Source organism: Zychaea mexicana (assembly GCF_025766255.1).
Source record: "Zychaea mexicana strain RSA 1403 chromosome Unknown BDB00scaffold_52, whole genome shotgun sequence".
Lineage (NCBI taxonomy): Eukaryota > Fungi > Mucoromycota > Mucoromycetes > Mucorales > Lichtheimiaceae > Zychaea > Zychaea mexicana.
In genome coordinates this window covers 113,613-135,049 of record NW_026516715.1, presented here as the reverse complement: position 1 = coordinate 135,049, position 21,437 = coordinate 113,613, and the positions used below count along the sequence as shown (strand labels likewise).

Here is a 21,437-nt window from a genome sequence, read left to right as displayed (position 1 = left end):
TTTCAAGGACTTGTGCGAGACAACCTTAACCCAACAAATAAGCAATGTCAGCAATGTCAATTTCCGATATGATGGCAACAAAGCTGGGCACACCACAACTATTGGACCATATCAGCATCAAATCAATGAGATGGCAAAAAAAAACCGGATCTACTGTCTGCTCATGGCAACAAAGCAACAGGGGCTTGTCGCAACAACAACAACGCTCAATCAACAAAGGTGGTAACTTCAAATGGTGGCAATGGAGTACAAAAGGGCACATCATCGACGTTTGGCGACAGCACACAAGACGGTTTGTCCGACGAATCAACATCATTCAACAAGACGACTACTTCTACGTATCGCTGCTTCTGGGGACAAAAAAAAGCAAAGAATCAAGGGAACAGCTTTTAATCAACGAAGGGAGCTGATTTATTATCTCCATATACGACTTGAACGTGATAATAATTAAACACAAGCGCAAGAGCGGCAAGAAACTAGGACGACATACAGCTCATTTGACAACATTTGCAGCGGTGCATGATGCGGAGCAGCACATTCGACTGGTCGAGTACATGGAATACACAAATCGCCACTACGGTAACTCGGTCTATCCGTTATTACGTTGCGGTGACAAGAAACTAAGCGACAATTTCAGCCCACAATCAATCATCAACTATTTTATTGTGATGGCAAAAAAAAACAAGTGGCAACAAGATGCAATGGGCAACAAATTTCAGATCGCACACATGGACGGAATCGGCCCGCAGCAACTACGAGCGACAACAGGGCGCGATTGACACAAAAATGCGGGCTTGGCAACAACATAACAAGGGGCAGCAAAAACAAACCTTGACGACGTCTCGCAGATACTACAAATCCAATTTCGCATACATTCATTTGTCTGGGGCATATTCACCTTCACGCGTAGGCATAAGGCGAAATCATGGAGCGATGGCCTCTTAAGTGACTAAAGATGCGAGAGCAATGAACTATTGAAGGAGGCAGTTCCGAAAATGCAGCAAGCACACCTGGCTATTCGATTGGACAATGTTAAATTAGCAAGGCGACGGTACCCATATCAATCTCTTCTTCTTGGGACAGCAAAGGTGTGACGCGACAACTTTCAACTCAAAATGGAGCGTCATTCCAATGGCGGCAAGAACCATCAAGGACGACAAGTTCAACTGCTCAAACGAATCTGCAGCGAATGCTCTTGGTGCTGAGACAATTTTCATGGCGGAAGATTAGCTTGCACTAGCCGCAATAAGTTATTGATGAGAGTCCTTACAGGTGAATATGTGATATCAAGCCTAAATATGAAAATTATGAAGCAATCAACAACACTTGGATCATGCGTACTTAACAAATTCTCTCTTGGTTAGGACGGTTGCACACGTTACTATGCGACGGTACCTTGAATATAGGCATACACATACGCTCTCACGGCATGCCAAAGGATAGCACAGAGGAGATAGCGAGATACGATACTTGCTACTCGCCGTTCACTATTCGACAATAACAAGAAAAACTTGTCCCCAGAGCTGTAGACAGTGGCTATCCACATCGAAATTGCAGTGGAATCGAGATAACGCCAAGCGTAGCAAACAGATCGTAGTATCTGTATTATGGTAAGAAGCAGTCTAAAGAAATGTAATTGTTACATTCGAATCATAACTAAGTAAAATTTCACTTAATTACAGTGTAGTAAACTATCTACGAAAACTTTCTTACAACGAAGCCCTGCTTCCCGGAAGTCCCGTACAAGTCTCCTCCGACAAATGACTGGTAAGTTAATGTCTAGGTAATGATAGCTCCCACAAACATGACAGATAAAAAAAAAGAAAAAAGAAAAAGAAAAAGCAAAAAAAAAGACAAAAAAAAGAAAAGAAAAAAATACAAGCAACAAATGGCACAAGATCGGAAACTGAGGCGGAATCCATGCAACGAACCATACCATTGCCAAAACAAAGAAACACTATCTATGGTGCGAGACACTTCAGTACTACATCAAAAGCCTACAGTAGCAGTACTTTGAAGCAAGGTTACGACGAGATGTATATCAACATTACATTATAAATCGGCATCGACACTACTGCAACACAATTCATCTTACAAAAATGACGCAATTGCGCAAGTAATACAAGACGAACATCCAATCAAGAATTTAAAAAAGCGTTACATTCAAAAGTAAAAGAAAAAAACAACATTCGATATCAAACTGAATACCAATGTAATCATCAAAGAAACCAACGGTAAGTAGAAGCAAAGATGATGCCGTGTTTAATCTTTACGACGAGATCATCAATAGCCAATATTAAAACACATCTATATATTTAGTCTAAACGAAAGCTAAATCAAATTTCGAACTCACAATCATCAAGAGTCACTATTACAACGCAAGAAACAAATGTAGTCGGATCGAAGGCAATATCATCTCAGGAACGAGCGGTGCATGAATCCTACCATAATGCACCAACCCAATGCGCCAAAGCAACTTAAAACATGTCACGCCTCACAAAATGAAGATATGGAAGAAAACCGAAACTGAAAGATTTTAAAAGTTTATAAAAAAGAAAAAAAAAGAACAAGGGGCTATCATTACCGCAGATAAGAACTGACTAACATTTGTAGGACTGGAGATGAGGACATAATATTTCCTAGCAGTGGTATGTATATCTACTAGTGTATAGAAACATTTATTATTCGAATTACTTTGTGCAATAAATTTTATGCGTTCAATCAAATCGTACATCAAATCAAAAGTGACATGCAAACAAGAGCATCTGCTACGTAGAGAGGTTGTTCACTAATAGATTACATGAGCGCGCCGAATTCCCATCATACCAGATCAAGATATACATACGTACTTGCGGAATAAAGGAATCAGTGTAACGTGGCATTCGGAACCTTCACATGCTCCATCAAATGGATAGAGGGATTCAGCCAAGACCACTGGGATGCTTACATAATAATTAAGGGCAGGAGAGATGGCAAAAAGAGTAAGTTGGGATGTGTGATGAGATTACATATATTTTAATACATGAGGTGTGCCTAAATGATATATTTGTATCATTATAACAGCATAGTCCTGCGATATACATAGTATATGTACATTGTGTTAAGTTTTATTCTGTCAATCTCGCATTTGCCATGCAACTAACGGTTGTGATGTGTATAGCTCTCGCTAGATAGTAGTATCTGTATCAGAAAATGTAACTTATATGTATGCCGTAGCTTCTCCTCACAACGGCGAAAATAAAAGTATGGTGCGTTCGCCTTATAACCGTCAAAACTTTATTTTGTTTCAAATTGATTCCTAAGCACTAAACCTTATAAAATGTTTGAACTTCAAAGAAACATTAGTAGATATATATGGTGAAACATAGAAATGTTCTTTTTGTATTCTTTAAAAAACTTAAAAAATGCTAATTCGATTACCTCTATATATTGTTATCTGTTTTTATTACATAAATGTGATCTTTTTATTTTTCAAAAAGCTTATTTCAAAATACATATTTTATTAATAAACAGACATGATGAGATGGATATTATATATCTATTGAATCCTCTTTATTTTTATATTTAAATAAAAATTTAATCTTAATTCTTAATATGTCACACAATTTATAATCTATCCCAGAAATATTACAGGATTTGGTTTGAACATTCATTTCATAGTCGTAACCTTCTCCGTCCAATTCCTTGCTGTTGCTAAATTGACCTTCTTCCATTTAAAATGAAAAAGGGAGTTGGCTCATATATCCTTCTTAGCCTAGCTCTTCTTTCCTCAAAACGTGATGAGTCAAGTTTACCTTTCTTCAAGAGAAGTACTGGCCTTTTCCTTCTTCGAAAGATGAGATGCAACATGTTCGCCAAGTTTAAACGTGCTGCTGTCCAACAATTCAATACAACAAGGGCAGGCAAGCTTAACGACTTCTGCCTTTTCTTTATCGCCAGTGACAATAAAACAAGGGGGAAGGTTATAACAAGGCTAGATTATTCGTGGTGGCACAGGAAGTTGAATGTTCTCAGAATCATGATAATGTTGGCATAGGTTCCATTTTTTCCGAGAAACCACATTTACCACTTATGCCTCTATTCCTCTTAATTCCTCCTTCTTCTTTTTATTTCGTTTATACTGGGACTCTATAATCTTTCTTTGTCGAGACACTCACCAAAACATCATTTAGTAGAATCAGAAACAAAGCCTTTGAAATCACCTGAATACAAGCTATCACATGCTTCACTAATTCTAGTCATGAGCGATTCTTTTTCCCAGGAACGTATTTCGCTTAAACTTACTTTTGACAACCGACCAGAACTGCTTAATTGGATCCAGTTCAGGAGAATACGGAGGAAGGTAAACGTAGCGGCGATATCCAACGATGTGTCTCACCGGTTCTCACCAACCACTAGAGTCCTTCAAGGCTCCATTTTGTTACCATTTTTGTACTTCCTATATATCAATGGATTGTCAAAGATTATCAGGACTGGAGGATCAAACACCACAATGGAACTCACTAAAGACTTCCGACCACCACTACTTCCAACACCCATTTCGACTCATATACGCTGCCTTTTATACGCTGATGAGATGATGTTGTACTAATTGACACCACAACATCCATGCAACACATACGAGACAGCCGCTTCCACCTTGGTTACAGATATAAACCAAGCAAATGTGTCATTGTTTAAAACTCCCGATGAATTCATACCTTTCAACTCTACAATACCACCATCCCCACAGCCACCCCATTTTCATTCCTAGGCGTACCAATCAATCATGAAGGCCACCTGGATGGCAAGCTACTGATTGCCCGCAACAGCACCGCAGCGATCAAAAGCATGCGTATCTTGAACAAGCATCGGCATCAGCACCTCTGGAATATCACGACTCTTGTCAAGCCGCCTTGCTCAATTTATACGACCCAAATTCGAACACGGTCTAGCGATCACTTCTATCACAAGTGCACAGTTGAACGTAATTGACACAGCCCAAAACAAATGCCTTCGTATGATCTACGGTGCTCACGATTACTCAGACACTAAAGTACTGCGAAATATTGCAAACTTATCCAACATGCGCGAACGCACCACTATCTTACAAATAAAATTTCTGTGCCGTGCACAGCTATTGCCCAAGGATGCTCTCATTACTACACTTTTGCCCTCCATTACCAATCAAACGAGCAGTCATTGGAACAAACTCTGCAACACCCCCATTTGGCAAATGATGCCAGTAATACAGTACAAGAAATTATCAGCCTTGCAGCCCTTAAAGCCATTATCCGGCAGCACCTTCGAGACAACCCATCACTAGCTCGCAATGTACCCACAGGTGCGATTGCCCTTACCGCATGTAGACCAGCACTTGGTGTTGACCCAATCCTTTGGCTTCCGATGTCCTCCTTAGAGCGAAGCAGATGTGTCCGCTGGCGACTATAATGGCTGTCTGGTGGGCGTCGCAAAATATGCAAGACTGCAACCACCCGAGCTTTTTAACAAACAACACTCCATCCAATGCCTACGCATGCAATCAAGACTTAACTTCTCGCCACAACAAGCGCTCGACCCGCTCTCGTACATCTTGAACCAGATTTCGCAACGCAAACCCACCTCTGCACACCACACTACTTGCAACAAATTTGGTCAACCGTTTGCACCATCCTTGCCGACTCGACTCCCACCAGCATCCCGACAGTGATAAGCAACAGTACCTTGACGACGATCCCGGCCGCGCTTTTGTAAAGTGGTTTGATCCTCCACTCGCTAACTCTGGATGGAAAAAGAACAAAGAAAGCCAAATCGCTCTACCCACTTATAAATTAGTATAGGTCACCCCTCTCTATAGACAAACCTCCATAGTACCCCTCCCCCAACTTGTTCCTACCCGTTACCTTAGCCCTTTTCCCTGTTGCCGCCGAACAGGATTTTTTCTTCCTTTTCCTTTTAGACGAGACTAGAGCGAGAATGCTTTAAAGAGCGCAGCGTTCACAGTCACTCAATATAATATTCATTTTTATCGTAGGTGATGTTGATCCGCGGACTGATCTTGCACATAGAGTTCTTTTTGGTTTCTGAGATACTGTTGTGTTGGGCATGAATTACTGTGTTACTATTGATCTTCAAGGTATATATTCTTGTTCCCGACAAACTCGCGGATTTAAGGAACGAAGAACGCCGAGGCGTTTGTTAATTGTTAGATGAAATGCGCGTGAGTTCTATCATCATAGAGTGGGAGTTTCTGTTCTGTTCTGTTTGAACATAGTACTACTGTGAATGGTGATGCCATTGTAACCAAATAAATTGGCATATATGGAGGACAGATACGATCTCCACGTGTAGTGTGATATATTGTTATCTGTAACACCCATGAATACTAGTGCTATCATTGGATGTGCGGAATGTCAGATTGCAGTGTTGGTTATTTCACATGCACATTCAGAATCTTCCCGCTGCATTTACAGCCAGTAACGGTATTACGATAAATGATGGCTGTTTCCTGGATGATCATTCTAGAACTACCTCCTACCTTGGGATCTGACGCTGAAATGATTACAGTACATAATCACAACAGCTCTATGTGACATATTTACTTTACAACGTGATGCTTAATATAAGTAATTCTTTTGCTGCTAGAACATTTCGTCGTAGTCGTTCATGTAGTTTTATGTACACAAGACAGGAGCAAAGGCCTGAGATTAACATTATTATTCAGTAAATTTATTGATGTTGTTGCCATGCTTATGCAGTTTGACAAAGGGGCTGCTTATGCTTCTTTCACATGAAAACAGCCCTGTAACTATATTTACCATACTACCAAATTAGCTAAACAGCAACTCGAGATCAATTATTATTTCTACAGCTGTGCCTATCGATATACAAAGATGCTGTTTATAGCATTAAAAACAAAAAAAAACGATGCTGTCAATAGAAGAAGATTGAATCAATGCAGTCTTCGGTAGCTCCGCGTTTCCAAAATTAAAGATTACGGATCAAAAATATTTAAATATTAAGCTACTGAACGATCATTACAGATATCATGTGAATCTGTGTAGTAGCCGTCAAGAAGTGCTATCACAAACAATCTTTTCCTCCCTTTCTGATAAAGTTCGGGTGAATAGGTATCGCATCGCATAAGCCATCGTTGAAAGACCACAGAAGATGCTTTGATGTGAAAATTGTTTAACTTTTTTTTTTCTCGCCATGAATTGAATAGCTCGCAATTATTTTAGACTGCCTATACATTAGCCATCGTTGAAGATATCAATTTTCTTTTACTAATTTGCTGCTAATGCTTGCATGAAAGTTTAGCCCGTCGTCATAGTAATGGATTACATCTGTGATCATCACTCTGAAAAATACCCTGCTTGATTTTTTGGATGCTAACCGCAAACCGTGTAATTTTCTTTCTGAACAGAATGAGCTTACAAGGAAAATATGCAGTATAAAGTAATGATAGCAACAGCAACAAACAGTTGGTTCAGTATATGAAATGCTATCAGAAATCGCACATGCTCACCTTCATTTTTAAAGTCGAGCGTTTATGGAAGAGTTGTGATGGTGGCTCGGAACCGAGTGCCATTATGCATTCCGAGGTCGCATTGTATGCATTTCCGGCACAAGCAAAACTTTGAATTACTCCGCATGGATGTTGCTGCTTTAACCTAAGCTTTGTCTGCACACTATTGGTAATTCTAATAACTAAAAGACATTCACTGTAAAATTAGTCTACTAAACCATACGGCAGTTCACATTTTCAACTTAACAGATTATGGAAGACGATCCGTTTCTCGTTGTCAAGCAGTAAGTATACCAGAGGAAAGGAATTTTGTATAGCAGACAAATTGGCTTCGCCAAGATGGGTGCACAAACTTAAGTGATGACAATGTAAAATTTCTAGCCAGGTGGAAGAAGCCTTGAATAACGCATCGACCTTGTTCGATTCTTGGAAACGCATTCAGCAAACAGTATCTTCTCCCAAAAATCAAGAGCTCTTGTGGACAGCCGATGAGCTCAATTCGTGCCTCGAAGCGATCGAACAGGATCTCGACGATTTAGACGAAGCCTTTGCAGTATCGCAAGCCAACCCTGGCAAATTTAACCTGAACACTTCTGATTTGAACTCTCGACGCTCGTTTTTGACAGAATCACGAAACATGATACAAAATATACGAAATACCATGGCTAATCCACCAGCAAAGAAACGATGGGCAGGCAAAGTAAGATGATACAATGAATGAATAAGTTAGTAAAGTGGCATCGGATATGTGTGTCTGCAAGAATATTTTGTTTAATGAAATGTTGTGTGCGATCAGGGTTCTCCTTCCGAAGGAGAGGGCTCAAGCTCTTATCGAAGTGTCAGAGAAGAAGACAATGATCAATTTATCGAGGACGAACGTCAGCAACAAATGGTATCCATTCCTTCAATTAACCAGAAAAAGAAAGAGCGCCAAGATAACGTTTTTATTCACGTCAAAATACATAGATGATGATGAACGAGCAAGACACACACTTGGATGGCATGTCAGGGACACTGGTCAATCTCAAAGAAATAGCTGGTACTATGAATCATGAGTTTGATGATCAAGCCATGTAGGTTTTTTTTAACATACGCTCGACCACCTTTGACTGGCATCCAACTGTGATTTCTCGCTGTTACTAGGATACTAGATGATCTTGGTGACCATGTGGATCGCTCTCAAGGACGGTTACAGAGGGCAATGAGTAGAGTCAAGACTATATTAAAACAAGAAGAAGGTATAGATTTCTTGGCTCGTGTTGTCTTGGCTTTGTTTCTAAAAGAATTGTACTCTAACATAACATTAATTACGTAGAATCCAAGTCAGGTTATTGCATTTGCTGTCTAATTATCGTCCTGATCATTTTGCTAGTACTTGTCATCGTCATTTAAATATATCTATATCCTTTGTATAATTTTATCATACTTTATTGTTATTATTACTAATATGTTTTTGGAGATCAAAATGATAATGTTTTCGTTCACATCTAAAGTAGAAAAATATCATCGTGATTTTGTATCAGGACTAAGGGTGATATTGTAGCTGCTACTGTAACTGATTGGGATGATGCTTTTCTTTTGGCTAGCCTATTTTTCAATTATCATAGAGAGCACTAGCTGATCCACCTACTAAAAAATGTCAAGTCCCCTTTCTCGCACTGTAGTTGATTGACCTTGTTTGATTGCTATCACTTGTAAATTAATTTTGTGTACTGTCCTAAATGCGAAAAGCCCTTGCGCAGGCATTGTTGAAACCTGATATGGAACTGATGACAGTGAGAACTTGAATGAACCGATGCGAAGTATGACAGTGCCGCAGTTCTGCATTTGTATGTTATGCATGAGTTCTTAAAAATTGCTGCTGCGGGAGCCTGAATGGCTGCAATTGTGCTTGGCTCACGACTGCGTCGGTCGAGTCTGGCTTAGGCAATCGTCAAGCGATACTATATATTAGATCAAAATAAGCAAATCTTGAAATATCTGCGCAAATTCGATCATACTATGCTAAACGTGAGACTATCTCGCTTACGATACTGTCGCCAGCTTGATCGTCATTCTAAAATAGTAGTACAATGATCAACATGTATGCTGCCACCAAAAGCTTGAGCATCGCACGGCAAACTGTACTAAGGTAGTAAGTAGTTCATTAACAAAACGTCGTGTCCCAAAGTTATGCCTGCCCATAGCATTTCCCTATTTTTTTTTTCAAAAGTCAGCTGCTCAAGGACCATTCTTTCGTCTCGAGTAATCCAACCTCTCGCAGTAGAGCCAGGCACATGCTACACTAGTAGATAATTATCAAGATGAGCATTCAATAGAAGTGTCAGTTTTTTTTAGTTTTTCTCTACATTGCAATAGACTAATATCGTATGTATGGAACATGACAATTGCATTAATGCTGTCGGAGGTTACAGTCTGACTTTGTTTAATAAGACCAGCAACAAGGATATTTTTGTTTCTTTTTGTTTCTATACAAGCTGCCACATACCTCAATATGCCACGTCAAAATGACCCGGATTTTCCACAGTCAGAGCTTGAAATGATTGAACAAGCAATGAACAGCATGGTTCAAGGAACTTTCAACATGCTCTTTCATACTCTTTTGGGTCCCGAACAGAATGGACCGACAGTAACTACCTTTGAGACTAACAGCAACGGCGTTCAACCACCGGGAATGCTTGGCGATGGAAGCGATTTCAGAAAACTTTCCAGCAAATCTCGCCAAAGTCGTGGAACACTTCCATCAAATGAGAACAACAGCGTTATTGACGATGAACAGCAGCAAGAAAACGCCCCGCGATCGGCATCAGTAATAGTACAAGATCCAGAACTCCACAATCAACAAAACCAACATCATATGGGCCCTCCACCCATGACCAACATTTTGCAATTCATGTTTGGCAATCCTAGTGGACAAGCTGCACCAGGAGACAGTGGTACTGGTACTTTGTTGGATTTGATGCTACCATCGAACGATCGTCTTTTCAATTCAATGGAGGACCCTGAGATACTTGCGCAGCCACGGCAAGTGGTCGAGGATTCAACCTCTCCCCAAAACAGCAGTGTAAGTAGTACAGTAATAGTATGCAAGATTTAAGGGAATCATGATAGATGTATTTTTAATGATCAATATCATCCTGTCATTTGTAGTGGTCTTTTTCATCATCTTCTCAGCGCCGAGTTGTCAAGGCAGATGGTACCGAAGAAACCTATATGACTCGTACACAAAACGGGATCACTGAAACCATAAAGAGAATCAAATATCCGGATGGATCCATGGAGGAATCAAAGGAGACAGATGGAAGTAAAAACAGTGGTATTTTTTCTCGCCTCTCAAGCATTGACTATCCCTCGACAACATTATTATCATCACCACCTTCTGATCAAAGTCAATATCCTTCTGGCGGACCGCTTTCGAGTATGTGGAAGCGTTTCTTTGGTTAAGCAGTGATAACAGATAACTGCTTACAGAATATATCTGCTTAGAGGGTAATTTTTTCCTTGTACATATAACATCCCCACTCCTTTCACCATTGTGTGCCTGTAAACAAAAGTATATATTCAGTGATTAGAGCAAACCACTTCAAAGAAAGACTATCCATAAGTGAAGTGTGTAAGAGATCGAGTTGTTAAAAACTATGGTGTACAACTATGCTATGTAAACTTAGCAAGGCCAAGAGGGGATGTATAGTAGTGACGATATTGTTTACGCGAAAAGTAATTTGTTAGATTGTGAGGGAAATAGAAGTAATATAAAGGAGGGTGTTTTAGATTCAATCATTTAATGTGGGGAGGTGGTGGGTTTCTCATGAGGCTTATCCTCTAATTAAAAAGAAGTATTAGGAGTCGCTATCAGATGATTTGCATCTTATCAACTCTGAATTTTAACAGTATCCATACCTTTCTTTTGCAAATCATCGGCATCCACATCAACCAAGTCATCATTATCAGAATCATCTTCGTCCTGAATAACATATGATCTTCTCTCTTCGGCGCGCTCTTCGGGTTTCTTTGGTGTGGGAGTTTGGGTAGATGCTGGTGCAGCAGTAAGTGTCACGCTTTCACCTAGTATTGCTATGTAAGCTACCATGATAATAAAAAATACACTAAATGTCATTCTTCATCGTCCACTAAATACCTTCCAGCTCAGAACTAGCGATGGCGGGTGACGTTGTTCTCCGTGGAGGCATTTGAGGGGCATTATCATTGTTATCTACGGTTCGGCATGTTAGTAAAAAAAAATAACATCCGTCAGCTACTGTTCGTTTTTGGTGCCAACAAAAAGCATATATATATATATATATATATATGTACCTCTTGACGATTCCCAAAATTGATCCTCTTGTGCCAACCGTCTTGCAAGTTCTTCGTCAGCACGGATTTGCTCATTCACATTCAAATTTGGATTGGACTGTCTGTTGAGAGGTGGATTAACATGTATAACACCGCCTTGTTGCTGTCCTTCGGATGGTCTTGTTTGCGCATAAACGTCATTGTCTGAAAGACGGAGAGCAGAAACATCACCAGCAAGCAAATCGTCACCCTCGTCGCTAGGCAAGCCTCTGTACTGTGCATTTGTCGTTGGCATAGAAGAGCCTTGGTTAGGAGGAGGGGTAGCGGCACGGCCGGCTTTGAACTGAGCGTAGAGATCCATGACCTTTTTCTTGGCCGCTATAAACATATGTGTTGTGTGCTTCAGCGGTTATGATCCTTATCAGGCCTTGGCATGCATTTCTTACCAGTTCCAGCTTCGATAACTCTTTCCTTGATGACCGGTAAGTCCTCTATACCATCACCATCATTATAAGTGCCGAGAAATTGCATTTCATATCCTAAAGCTTCGTATTTCAAATAAAATATGTAGTATCCCATTCCAAATTTACCTTGAAAGTTGAACAGCGGTTGGTCATCTTCCTGCTGCTGTTGTCGTTGTTGTTGCTGACCTAATGCAATAGCAAAATCATGTCAGATGCAATAATCCCACGATTGGTCCTTTTCCTTCACAATATTTACGGTACTGTTGTACACGAGCTTGTTCATCTTGTAACGCCAATTGTCTCGCAAATTCTTCATCCATACGCATTTGATCTTCTACAGAGCGTGGTTCCTGGGGCTGCTGCTGCTGTTGATTGTTCTGTCCTTGCCAATAACCATATGGAGCTTGAGTGGTTGTTTGGTCGCCTGTGGGTCTTGGTGGCATGACTGGAGCTGGGGGATCATCTTGCATGTTTTCAAAGCTCTGCTGTTGCTGCTGTTGTTGTTGTTGCGGCCGTGGGGTCTCTTCCGGCTTATAATTTGGATCTGACATACCCAGCAAAACTTCGAACGACCGCTCGACCGAGTTATTTTGGCTAACGAGAATCGCTTCAATAACATCAACATCGGTTTCCGGGAATGCTTCTTTCAGAGTGCGAACAGGTTCGGACATTGCTGGCTCGTTGGTACCGGGCTGTTGCTGTTGCTGTTGCTGCTCCGGTTGTTCCTGCTGCTGATGCGCTGTTTGTTCAGCAGTACCACTAGTGGTAGTAGCTTGATCTGGCGACGGTGATGAAGTTGGTGGTGATTGATGCTGTGTGGGTGCTTTGGGCGAAGTAGCATCGCTATCTGCAAGTTGGTTTGAGTTATTAGAGCTCAATGGACTTGTTACTGATTGCAAAGGGGACATTTCTTCTGGACTTTGTTCGGATTCTTCCAAGGGAGTCTTTTTTTCTTGGTCGGCCATTTTATATGATGTGTGTGTGTTTATACGAAAGGTCTACTACAGGTAAGATGAAAGATACGCGGCCTTGGCGAAGTAATTAAAGCGGCGACTCTGTGTTACCTATGCGCTGACTTACCAACCCCACATTTTTTATGAGCAGCTACTCACAGCATTCCTCTATCTCAATAAATGCCAAGCTGCATGACTGTACATACTCCAGACCACAAGATACGTTCAAAAGCCGTAGCATAACTCTTGGCTTCTCCCAACGAACAGTCAAAATAGCGACAAGAAGGTATGTAAAGAATAGGTTTGTTGGAGGCGGGAAACATATGGATGATGCTGATTTTACTCTGACACTAGCTGCTGATGAACAGTTGTCAAATAAATTTGTTTTTTTTTAAGCTGTGCAATATCTTTAACTGTAAGAAAGTATGCCAACAGGATATATACGCTAATGCTTATCTTAGTATCTAAGTGCGGCGCAATGATTGTCTCAATGCTACATGCTGCCTTCTGCTGCTGGAGTTCGAGCAGGAATACTGGGCATTGGCATCAGCCGCACATCCACTTGTTGGTCATCTTCGCCTCTACTTGGCCCATTTTTTACTTGCTTCTCCTCTTGACCTCAACTTTTCTTGCTGCTGCGAACGCCTGATAACGACGGATACATTAATCTTTTGCCGTTTCCTCTCGCTCTTTAAACTCTCAGTGGAAGTTCTACCTCCCTACCTTTGAACAACCAAAGTTTTCGTACCGAGCCTCTATTTTTTTTTGCTATCATCTTTAGCTCTACAACTATAATAAATACTAAACATCCTGGTGAAATCACATGGAAGATGAACAAGCATCTTTGGTGTGTAAAGTTCAAGGAAGCGTTAGATCAAAGAAATTAAGTGATTTTTGTAGAGTCATAGTACGGCTTGATTGAGAAGTTGAAGGTAAGGTTGACGGTAAGCAAGAACCAGATTATACAACACCCATGGCACGCAGTGCATGATAGTAACAGTAGCAGAAAAGCATCCGTAGCATCTATTGATGGCGGCAACATAGGAGACAGCGAGAGCTGGATATATATATAATGAGATACATTACATTTTAGACAGAATGACCATGATAATGTTGAAGTGGATCCTTCTTGAAGAGAAACTTCAAAAATGGCGCTACGTACTGGATGTCGAGAGCCATAACAGTAAGCAGTAATGATTATTATGCAATCTCGCAGTAATTAGGGACAGGGGCATACAATGCAGCAGAGAATGAAGCGCTTCTTGGACGCATTACCTCAATATCCTATCTTTAAATGGAAATATGAAGATGAGTTCTGATGAAGTAGAGTGTGTCTTTTAATTAAATATCAGCAGAAAAACAATGTCTTATTGAACAAATGGTGCTTTGATTTGTACATAACTAACACTGAGTATGATGAAAAAAGGTTTCATGAAGATACATCAGAAAAAAAATAAGGAGAGTACGACTTGCAAGGGTTAATAAGCGGAAGCCGTCCGCTGAGTCCATTTAAACAGCAAAGAAAGAAGAGGGGCCATACGTATATGCTTGTATTTGCCTGCATTTGTGTAAGCAGTGCTTCCTGCTACAACCTCTTCACGAGCTAAACTAATTCCTCTTTTCATACTCCCCTTTCTCGAGTCTCACACGCCTCTCTCACACGCACACACTTTTGCTGTGTTCCCTCTCTTTTTTCTTCACACTCAACAGCTTTTCACTCAGCTTCTCTTTTCCAGTTAGCGAACCTGCCAAGAGCAATGGCGAAGGGCTCATCACAAGCGCATGCCGCCAAGAACGGCTCTCCTGGCGCAAAGAAAACAGCTTGGAAAGGAATCAACTTGAAGCAAAAGTCATCCAGCCGACCAGCATCAGTCAATTCGCAGGAATCTCGCAAATCAACTCATACGATTGCCTCCATTGAAAAACCTGAGTCAGTGGCATCGCCTTTGGCTACTGAATTTGAACCTTCATCACCCAAGAACAATAGTAGTAACAAGGACGAAGCTCCTCCAAAGGTTGACGCGATAGAAAAGGATACAAATCAGGTACGTAGCACATGAAGTTACCGACTCCGTTCTCGTTCTTTTTAAACTGACACACATACTTATATAAAATGCTTGCACATATGTGCTCAGACTACGCCTGCGACTGCAGCCAGATCGAATGGAACCCCCACTAGTAATATCGCACTCGAGAGCCAGAATGGGGATAGCACTAGAGATGAAGACGACGGTGCATCCACCCCACGAGCCACTTCTCGACGCTCATCATTTACTGCCTTGGATTCGGCGAGCGAGGTGTTTGAGGACGCGTTTGACGACCACGACGATTATTTCGACAATGTGCCTACCTTTGATGAGCAATTCAAAGAGAAAGATCAAATGGATACGGCGCTTTCGGCGTTAGGCAAAAATATCGACGAGGATGCTACAAGAAAAAAAGAACACCCTGAAAACCGTACTACAGTGGATGAAATAGAAAGCTTGCAAGTCGCTGAAAATCTACCATCATCATCATCACCAACAGCAGCAGCCCGTGCACCACCCGCAAATCAAACTGAGCAAGATGAGCAAAGCCGTGCACTCAGCAACGACAAAAACGACATTAGTGTTGAAAAGAGCGAAGAAGAAACTGCAAAATCAACTTCAGCAAAGACTGCTACAGAGACAAAGGATGTACAAGAAAAGAATAACGAACCAGAAGAGCCCATTGGAGCGGCCCAGCCCACCATTAATGCCGTGACACAAGACAATGCGCAACCATCAACGGCGACACAAGAACAGGAACGCTTACATGACGACGCCGGCAATAACGACAACAGCAGCAGCAGCAACAACAAGCCATCTCTTGCACAATTTAAAAATATCGACCCTTGGCGATCATCAGATCAAGACTGTCATGCTATTCCAAGTCAGCAGTCTAAATTGACGGAGAAGGAACAAGAGCAAAATCATCGCGTTGCAGACGTTCTTGCGGATCTAGAGAACGGCGCGACCAATTTCCAGAGCCGGTTTGAAATTCCCACCGTCGACATTGATGCGGCACGTGGTAATGGAGACGGTGGCCGTGGTGTTGATACCAGCGAAAAATCGCCTGTGCTAGACCATCACATTCATGCCGACAGTGGTGTATTTGACGCCAAGTCTTCTGAAGAGAAAAGTGAGCCGACGAGAAACACCAGCTTCAGTGACAGCGTTGATAGAAAAGAATTGGAGATGGATCAGCATGACCACTTGGGTACCTTACTACCGGCTATGGAAGATTCCGCCCGTGAAACCATTGCTGCCCAGAACCAAATTAAGGTGGCTGTCGACAATACCACCATCACGTCCGAAGACCAACACCGTGCTGCACGCAGCCTCGAGTTCGAACATCCCATTGAGGATCCCATTGATTTGGATATGTTCCGCGACAATGTTATATCTATTCCTACCATCGATCCGAAAAGCATTCCCATTAATTATCTAACACCAAGGGAACAAGAGGAAGCAGGTTCGTACAATTTCAGATTATGTATCTTGCCTTTTTTGTGAGCGTGACACTTACACGGCGGAAAATTAGATGAGCCTGTGAGGGAAGGCATGCGGAATCTATTTGACAACAAGTTTATGAAAGCAAAGAATATATTCCAGTCGAAGGCCAATGTGTAAGTGGTTAGGTATTGTATGTAATTAAACTGGACAGGGACTTATTCGCTTTCATTGTAGTGAGCCTTTATATGCTCTGGGATTAGGCGCGATGGCATTCATTAAAGGTAAGATATTATCAAGGGACAGCTTTTCAAATTATAGATAGCTAACAACATTATCTGTCTATAGCAATGATGGTAAATAAGAGCGGGCTGTGTCTTTAACGAAAAACCGAGGTGCAAAGACTAACTCGTCCATTAGACGTATCAAGAGAGCGATGTCGAGGTTGCCATGTCAGCACTTGCAACAGCATACACGATTGCAAAAGCCCAGATTGACAACACGTCCTTCAAGAAGCCCTTGAAAGATGCTGTCTCTCAATATTTCTCATCCATGCTTAGCCGCAACAACACTTCAGGACTCCCAAACAATCCTGCACCTATCACACGCTCCAACAGTGCGGGACAACCAAGAGAAATGCCTATTTTCATGCCAAACAGTATACTGCGAGCTCATGTTATTAAGGCTGAATGCTGTTTGCTGATGAGCATTCTCCAACTCTCTCAGGAGAGTATGGTGAATTATCTGAAATGTGGCCTTAATTTACGACGAGGTAAAATACCCTTATGACTTTCTCGGCCCTTCCGCTCGGTAAGAGCTAACCTATCTGCAGCTTACAACAGTTATAGCGTTGTTTGGCAAGAGTACAAGCGGATGGGCCAAGAGTTTACCAAATTTATGGACCGCGATACAGTTTCGGCAATTCAGTTTGGCATCGGCGCTGTCCATCTTATACTGTCCTCAATGCCAGCAAAAATCCTCAAGATCTTTTCGACTTTGGGGTGGGAGAGTGATAAGCAGCTAGGTTTCGCTCTGTTGAAGCTTTGTTTAGAAGGTCGCGGCATCAGATCACCACTGGCTTCATTGACGTATGACCTATCATTCACCAGAACTAAAAGGTTATAAAAACTTGGAAGGGCAGCTGTTAAAGTATCATTCTTTTACCTTTTGTAGGTTACTATCGTATTATTCTGTTCTTACTACGTTTGCACCACAAATATACTCCAAAGAGCTTATGGGACCGGCGATAGAGTGTCTTTTGGATGCACAAAAGAGCCATCCAAGTTCCTGCTTTTTCCTATTCTTTGCTGCCCGTATTGCCCGTGTTGCACGCAATATCCCGTTATCCACGCAATCATTCAACTTTGCTGTTGAATCCAGTCGCGGAGAATGGGCTGAAACGGCAATGAAGCAGATGGCAGACTATGAAATCGGCTTTAACCTCGCACTACAGCTGGACTGGGCAGGTGCGGCTGCCTACTTTGAGCAGCTGAGTCGCGAAAAATACTGGTCTCCGGCATTTTCTCGATACTTTGTCGGCGCTTGTCGCGAGATGCTTGGTGAGCGAACAGAATGCATCTTGGCCTTTGCTGAAGTACCTCAACTGGCCAAAGAGCAACAAGGCCGGAAAACATATATCGACGCCCATGTCCAAAAGAAGGTCGAGTTTTTCCAAAAGAGCGGTTATCAAGATATGGATTTCAGTCTCCCTGGTCTGGAAATCTTGCTTGTTTGGAATGCCTTTGAGCAGATGGAGCCCGAGGCTTTGGAAAAGTGCCTTGAATTGGTGCACCGAACTCTGGAGCTGATATACGAGCGTGAAAAATCGGAGTACACCATCCGTCTGCGGGAACTCGTGCCTAACTCGACGCCACCGGATTACTACGATCAGCGTGCTGTGCTCTTGTTGACCAAAGCTTCCTTGCTAAATGCTCTTGGTCGATACAACGAAGGCATTGCGCATCTCAACTGGGTCATGGATCATAAGGATAACATTAAACACGAAACATGGGCTGTTCCGTTTGCTTATTGGGGTATGTCTATAGAAAAAGCAAACTAGATAGGACGTGGTTACCCTCTCGTTTTAAAAAATATTAACTCATTGCTTCTTGGCTATCCAATAGAGGCAGGCGTAACAAGTTGGGGATTGGGTAATATTAAAAAGAGCCGCAAGCTGTGGCAAATGGCACTTTCATGCAACAAGTACGATTTCGAATATCGAATGGCCGTCCGGCTGAGCCTGGCCCTCGCGAGATGCGACGAAATTGGCATACCCTACGTCGAACCACAACAAAAACAGGGCCAGACTACAAATGGTCGCAAACGTATGCCCATCACTGATTCGTAGAAAAAGGACTGGTCCCTTTCTTCCTAATATTTTGATAATTTTTGTGCTCATGTACCATATCATCTATCTTACTTATATCTCCTCCACTACCATATAATACCTTCTTGCCTATTTTTTTTAAAACTAACTGACATATACCATCCCATTAAGAATACATGTGGTTTTAAATATGTTTCGGGGCTATCTGTGTGATCGTTATAACTCATCAATTGAAATACTACATTCTGGTTAGTGTTTTTGTATGACAAGGCAAGGGGTGCTGCAAAGCGGAACTAATATGCAGAATCCGATACACTCTTTTCCGAAATCAGAGTCGTGTGCCGCCGGAAAGGAAGTAGGTATGGGGTAAGAAGTTATTTGGCTTGCGTTCCAAGTGCGTTCCTCCACTAGCTGATTTTTTGGCTTGCGTTCCAACTGCGTTCTTTCACACTAATTTTTTTTGGCTTGCGTTCCAACTGCGTTCCTTCACACTAAAGAGTTATGAGTTAGCTTTTGTAACTCACAAAAAAGGAAACCCCAGACAGAAGAAGAGAAAGAGAGAAAGAGAGAAAGTAAACACTTACGCAAAGCATTCCTCGAATCATGGGGACCACAGGCGCACTTTTTACCCGTGGCCTGGGTACAGTCTGAAAGACAGGACTTACGCCCGAAGGCAGCCAGGTGTGGAGAGTATGCCGTTCGCATGAAACGATGCAACATCCGAAGATGGATACGGAACAGCGGCTACTAGGCGATACGGATTGTGCAAGGTGGAAGGGAGGGGAGGGGGATAAACAATATTAAGAAACGCAATAGACGCTTTTAACGACTTCCTGGGTCAGAGCAAGGGGAGGAGGGGAAGGGGGATAAAATATACAAAGAAGCAATAAAGATATAATATATGTAGCAAAGGAGAACTTGAGGCTTTTAACGACTTCCTCAGGTCCAAGTCAAAGCAAAAAGCACACGCCACCGTCCAGATGGATGGATAGATCTTGACCACAGCCGATGGACTACTTGACAGGTCGGCTTCTAGGAGCGGGATGACAGTGGAGCATCAATCTTGACTAGCATGGATGTGTCTGTGCACTATCGCCATTCCAAGAAACAAAAGAGACGAACAGTTAATGGGAAACTGTCAAACCACACACATAAGATTCTATCGTGCAATACTTACTCATACTTTTACGATGAGACACAGGAGAACCGAACACACGGCCAGAGCAGAGTTGAGAAACGCAGCCAGGACAAAGACGCTTCTTCTAGCTGTAAAAAAAAGATCATTAGAAGGCTGCACCGACTGTGCTACATATCTTTATTTGGACACGGCATGGCCATCCTCCTCCATCCCAAGCTGACTTACATTTGTTTTGTCGTTTTACAGCAAAGTTATAGACAGAGAGATGGGGTCTAAGCCAATCCAAATTCAAACAGATCACCGCAGAGCCATCCTCTAATAGAAAAAAGAAAACATCTATGAGCAGCTGCATACACTTTTTGACATGTCACGGCACACATCTTCCTGGTTTTTCAAACACGCAAAGACAAACACAGTCACAGCTATACTTACTATTATGACATCCTTGACTTGGAGAAAGAGAGCCTTGAGTCCGAGTCCGAGAGAGGAAAAGCAAGAAGGGCATGACCAATTCTGACAAAAGAATAAGAGAAGAAAGGGAGGAGAGAAAGAAAAATTTTAGAGAGACTGCCATACTGCACACGTCATGGTCAGGAACCCTTTCCCGTCACGCTGCTGCGCACACTACACACCCTTGGCACGTCATCCCAAGCACCCAGGCCATCCTACTCACCTACCAATGTTCAAGTCCCCTTTTGCTTATACTTACTATCTGTTACCTGTCCGCCGGACACAATTAACCCAGCCAGCATAAAGCGGAACCTGAAGTAGAAAGAAAAGAAGAAAGATCATGAGCAGGCTGTTCTTAATATGCAACTATTCTTGACACGTCATGGCATCAGCACCTCCAACAGACACTCGACTTCTCTCTCCAGCTCATGCTCACATTTCACTCCCTACCGTACTTACAGTTGTTGCTTGTGCTTAAGGGTGGGGTGCAAACACCAAACCGAACCAACCATTTCGAAAAGTCAGAATCCTACAGTAGTAGCAGAGAAGAAAGGAGGATAACATTAGCGGCCGTATGCTGTACATACACTTCTTTAGACACGTCGAAATTCAGATCTTCTTTCGTATATCAAATCCACATGCAAAACCTCAAAGTACACTTCACACTTTCCATATTGTACTTACTCTTGCATTTGTGCTTTGAGAGCCAACGTGAAGGGGTGAAGGACCAGGTTAAGACGAGAAGAAGGTCTGTGTCAAAAAAGAAAGTGAGATAAACGGATCTTAAAGAAATCATTGTATACTCACAACCGGTTGCATACACTCTACTAGCATGG

General features: G+C 42.0%; 7 protein-coding genes across 7 annotated transcripts; 4 read left to right on the top strand and 3 right to left on the bottom strand.

Moving 5' to 3' along the window:
* Positions 1–44: 44 nt before the first annotated feature.
* On the top strand, positions 45–779 carry BDB00DRAFT_873811 (uncharacterized protein; the record flags this gene model as incomplete). Its single annotated transcript, XM_053127144.1, has 2 exons — positions 45–338; positions 459–779. 2 exons carry the CDS (start codon positions 45–47, stop codon positions 777–779), a joined length of 615 nt encoding a protein of 204 aa, XP_052978241.1.
* A 121-nt stretch (positions 780–900) lies between these two features.
* Positions 901–1,217, bottom strand: BDB00DRAFT_873810 (uncharacterized protein; the record flags this gene model as incomplete). The annotated part of the gene is made up of 2 exons (XM_053127143.1): positions 901–1,014; positions 1,104–1,217. 2 exons carry the CDS (start codon positions 1,215–1,217, stop codon positions 901–903), a joined length of 228 nt encoding a protein of 75 aa, XP_052978240.1.
* Positions 1,218–7,642: 6,425 nt separating this feature from the next.
* Positions 7,643–8,964, top strand: BDB00DRAFT_830589 (t-SNARE). Its single transcript, XM_053124044.1, has 7 exons — positions 7,643–7,676; positions 7,736–7,791; positions 7,889–8,207; positions 8,304–8,399; positions 8,474–8,580; positions 8,651–8,745; positions 8,823–8,964. Exons 2-7 carry the CDS (start codon positions 7,760–7,762, stop codon positions 8,897–8,899), a joined length of 726 nt encoding a protein of 241 aa, XP_052978239.1. The 5' UTR covers positions 7,643–7,676; positions 7,736–7,759; the 3' UTR covers positions 8,900–8,964.
* Positions 8,965–9,850: 886 nt separating this feature from the next.
* BDB00DRAFT_830583 (uncharacterized protein) lies at positions 9,851–11,104 on the top strand. The gene is made up of 2 exons (XM_053124043.1): positions 9,851–10,571; positions 10,658–11,104. The coding sequence occupies exons 1-2, from the start codon at positions 10,002–10,004 to the stop codon at positions 10,949–10,951; spliced, it is 864 nt and encodes a 287-aa protein (XP_052978238.1). The 5' UTR covers positions 9,851–10,001; the 3' UTR covers positions 10,952–11,104.
* Positions 11,105–12,578, bottom strand: BDB00DRAFT_830577 (uncharacterized protein). The gene is made up of 6 exons (XM_053124042.1): positions 12,521–12,578; positions 12,391–12,450; positions 11,822–12,291; positions 11,646–11,720; positions 11,408–11,572; positions 11,105–11,329 (listed from the first exon to the last, which is right to left on the bottom strand). The coding sequence occupies exons 3-6, from the start codon at positions 12,186–12,188 to the stop codon at positions 11,289–11,291; spliced, it is 648 nt and encodes a 215-aa protein (XP_052978237.1). The 5' UTR covers positions 12,189–12,291; positions 12,391–12,450; positions 12,521–12,578; the 3' UTR covers positions 11,105–11,288.
* Positions 12,260–12,850, bottom strand: BDB00DRAFT_830575 (uncharacterized protein). Its single transcript, XM_053124041.1, has 2 exons — positions 12,391–12,850; positions 12,260–12,291 (listed from the first exon to the last, which is right to left on the bottom strand). The coding sequence occupies exon 1, from the start codon at positions 12,813–12,815 to the stop codon at positions 12,468–12,470; it is 348 nt and encodes a 115-aa protein (XP_052978236.1). The 5' UTR covers positions 12,816–12,850; the 3' UTR covers positions 12,260–12,291; positions 12,391–12,467.
* Positions 12,851–16,031: 3,181 nt separating this feature from the next.
* On the top strand, positions 16,032–19,508 carry BDB00DRAFT_830570 (uncharacterized protein). The gene is made up of 8 exons (XM_053124040.1): positions 16,032–16,709; positions 16,779–16,863; positions 16,925–16,971; positions 17,036–17,043; positions 17,108–17,459; positions 17,520–17,775; positions 17,861–18,720; positions 18,811–19,508. The coding sequence occupies exons 1-8, from the start codon at positions 16,433–16,435 to the stop codon at positions 19,032–19,034; spliced, it is 2,109 nt and encodes a 702-aa protein (XP_052978235.1). The 5' UTR covers positions 16,032–16,432; the 3' UTR covers positions 19,035–19,508.
* Positions 19,509–21,437: the final 1,929 nt, after the last annotated feature.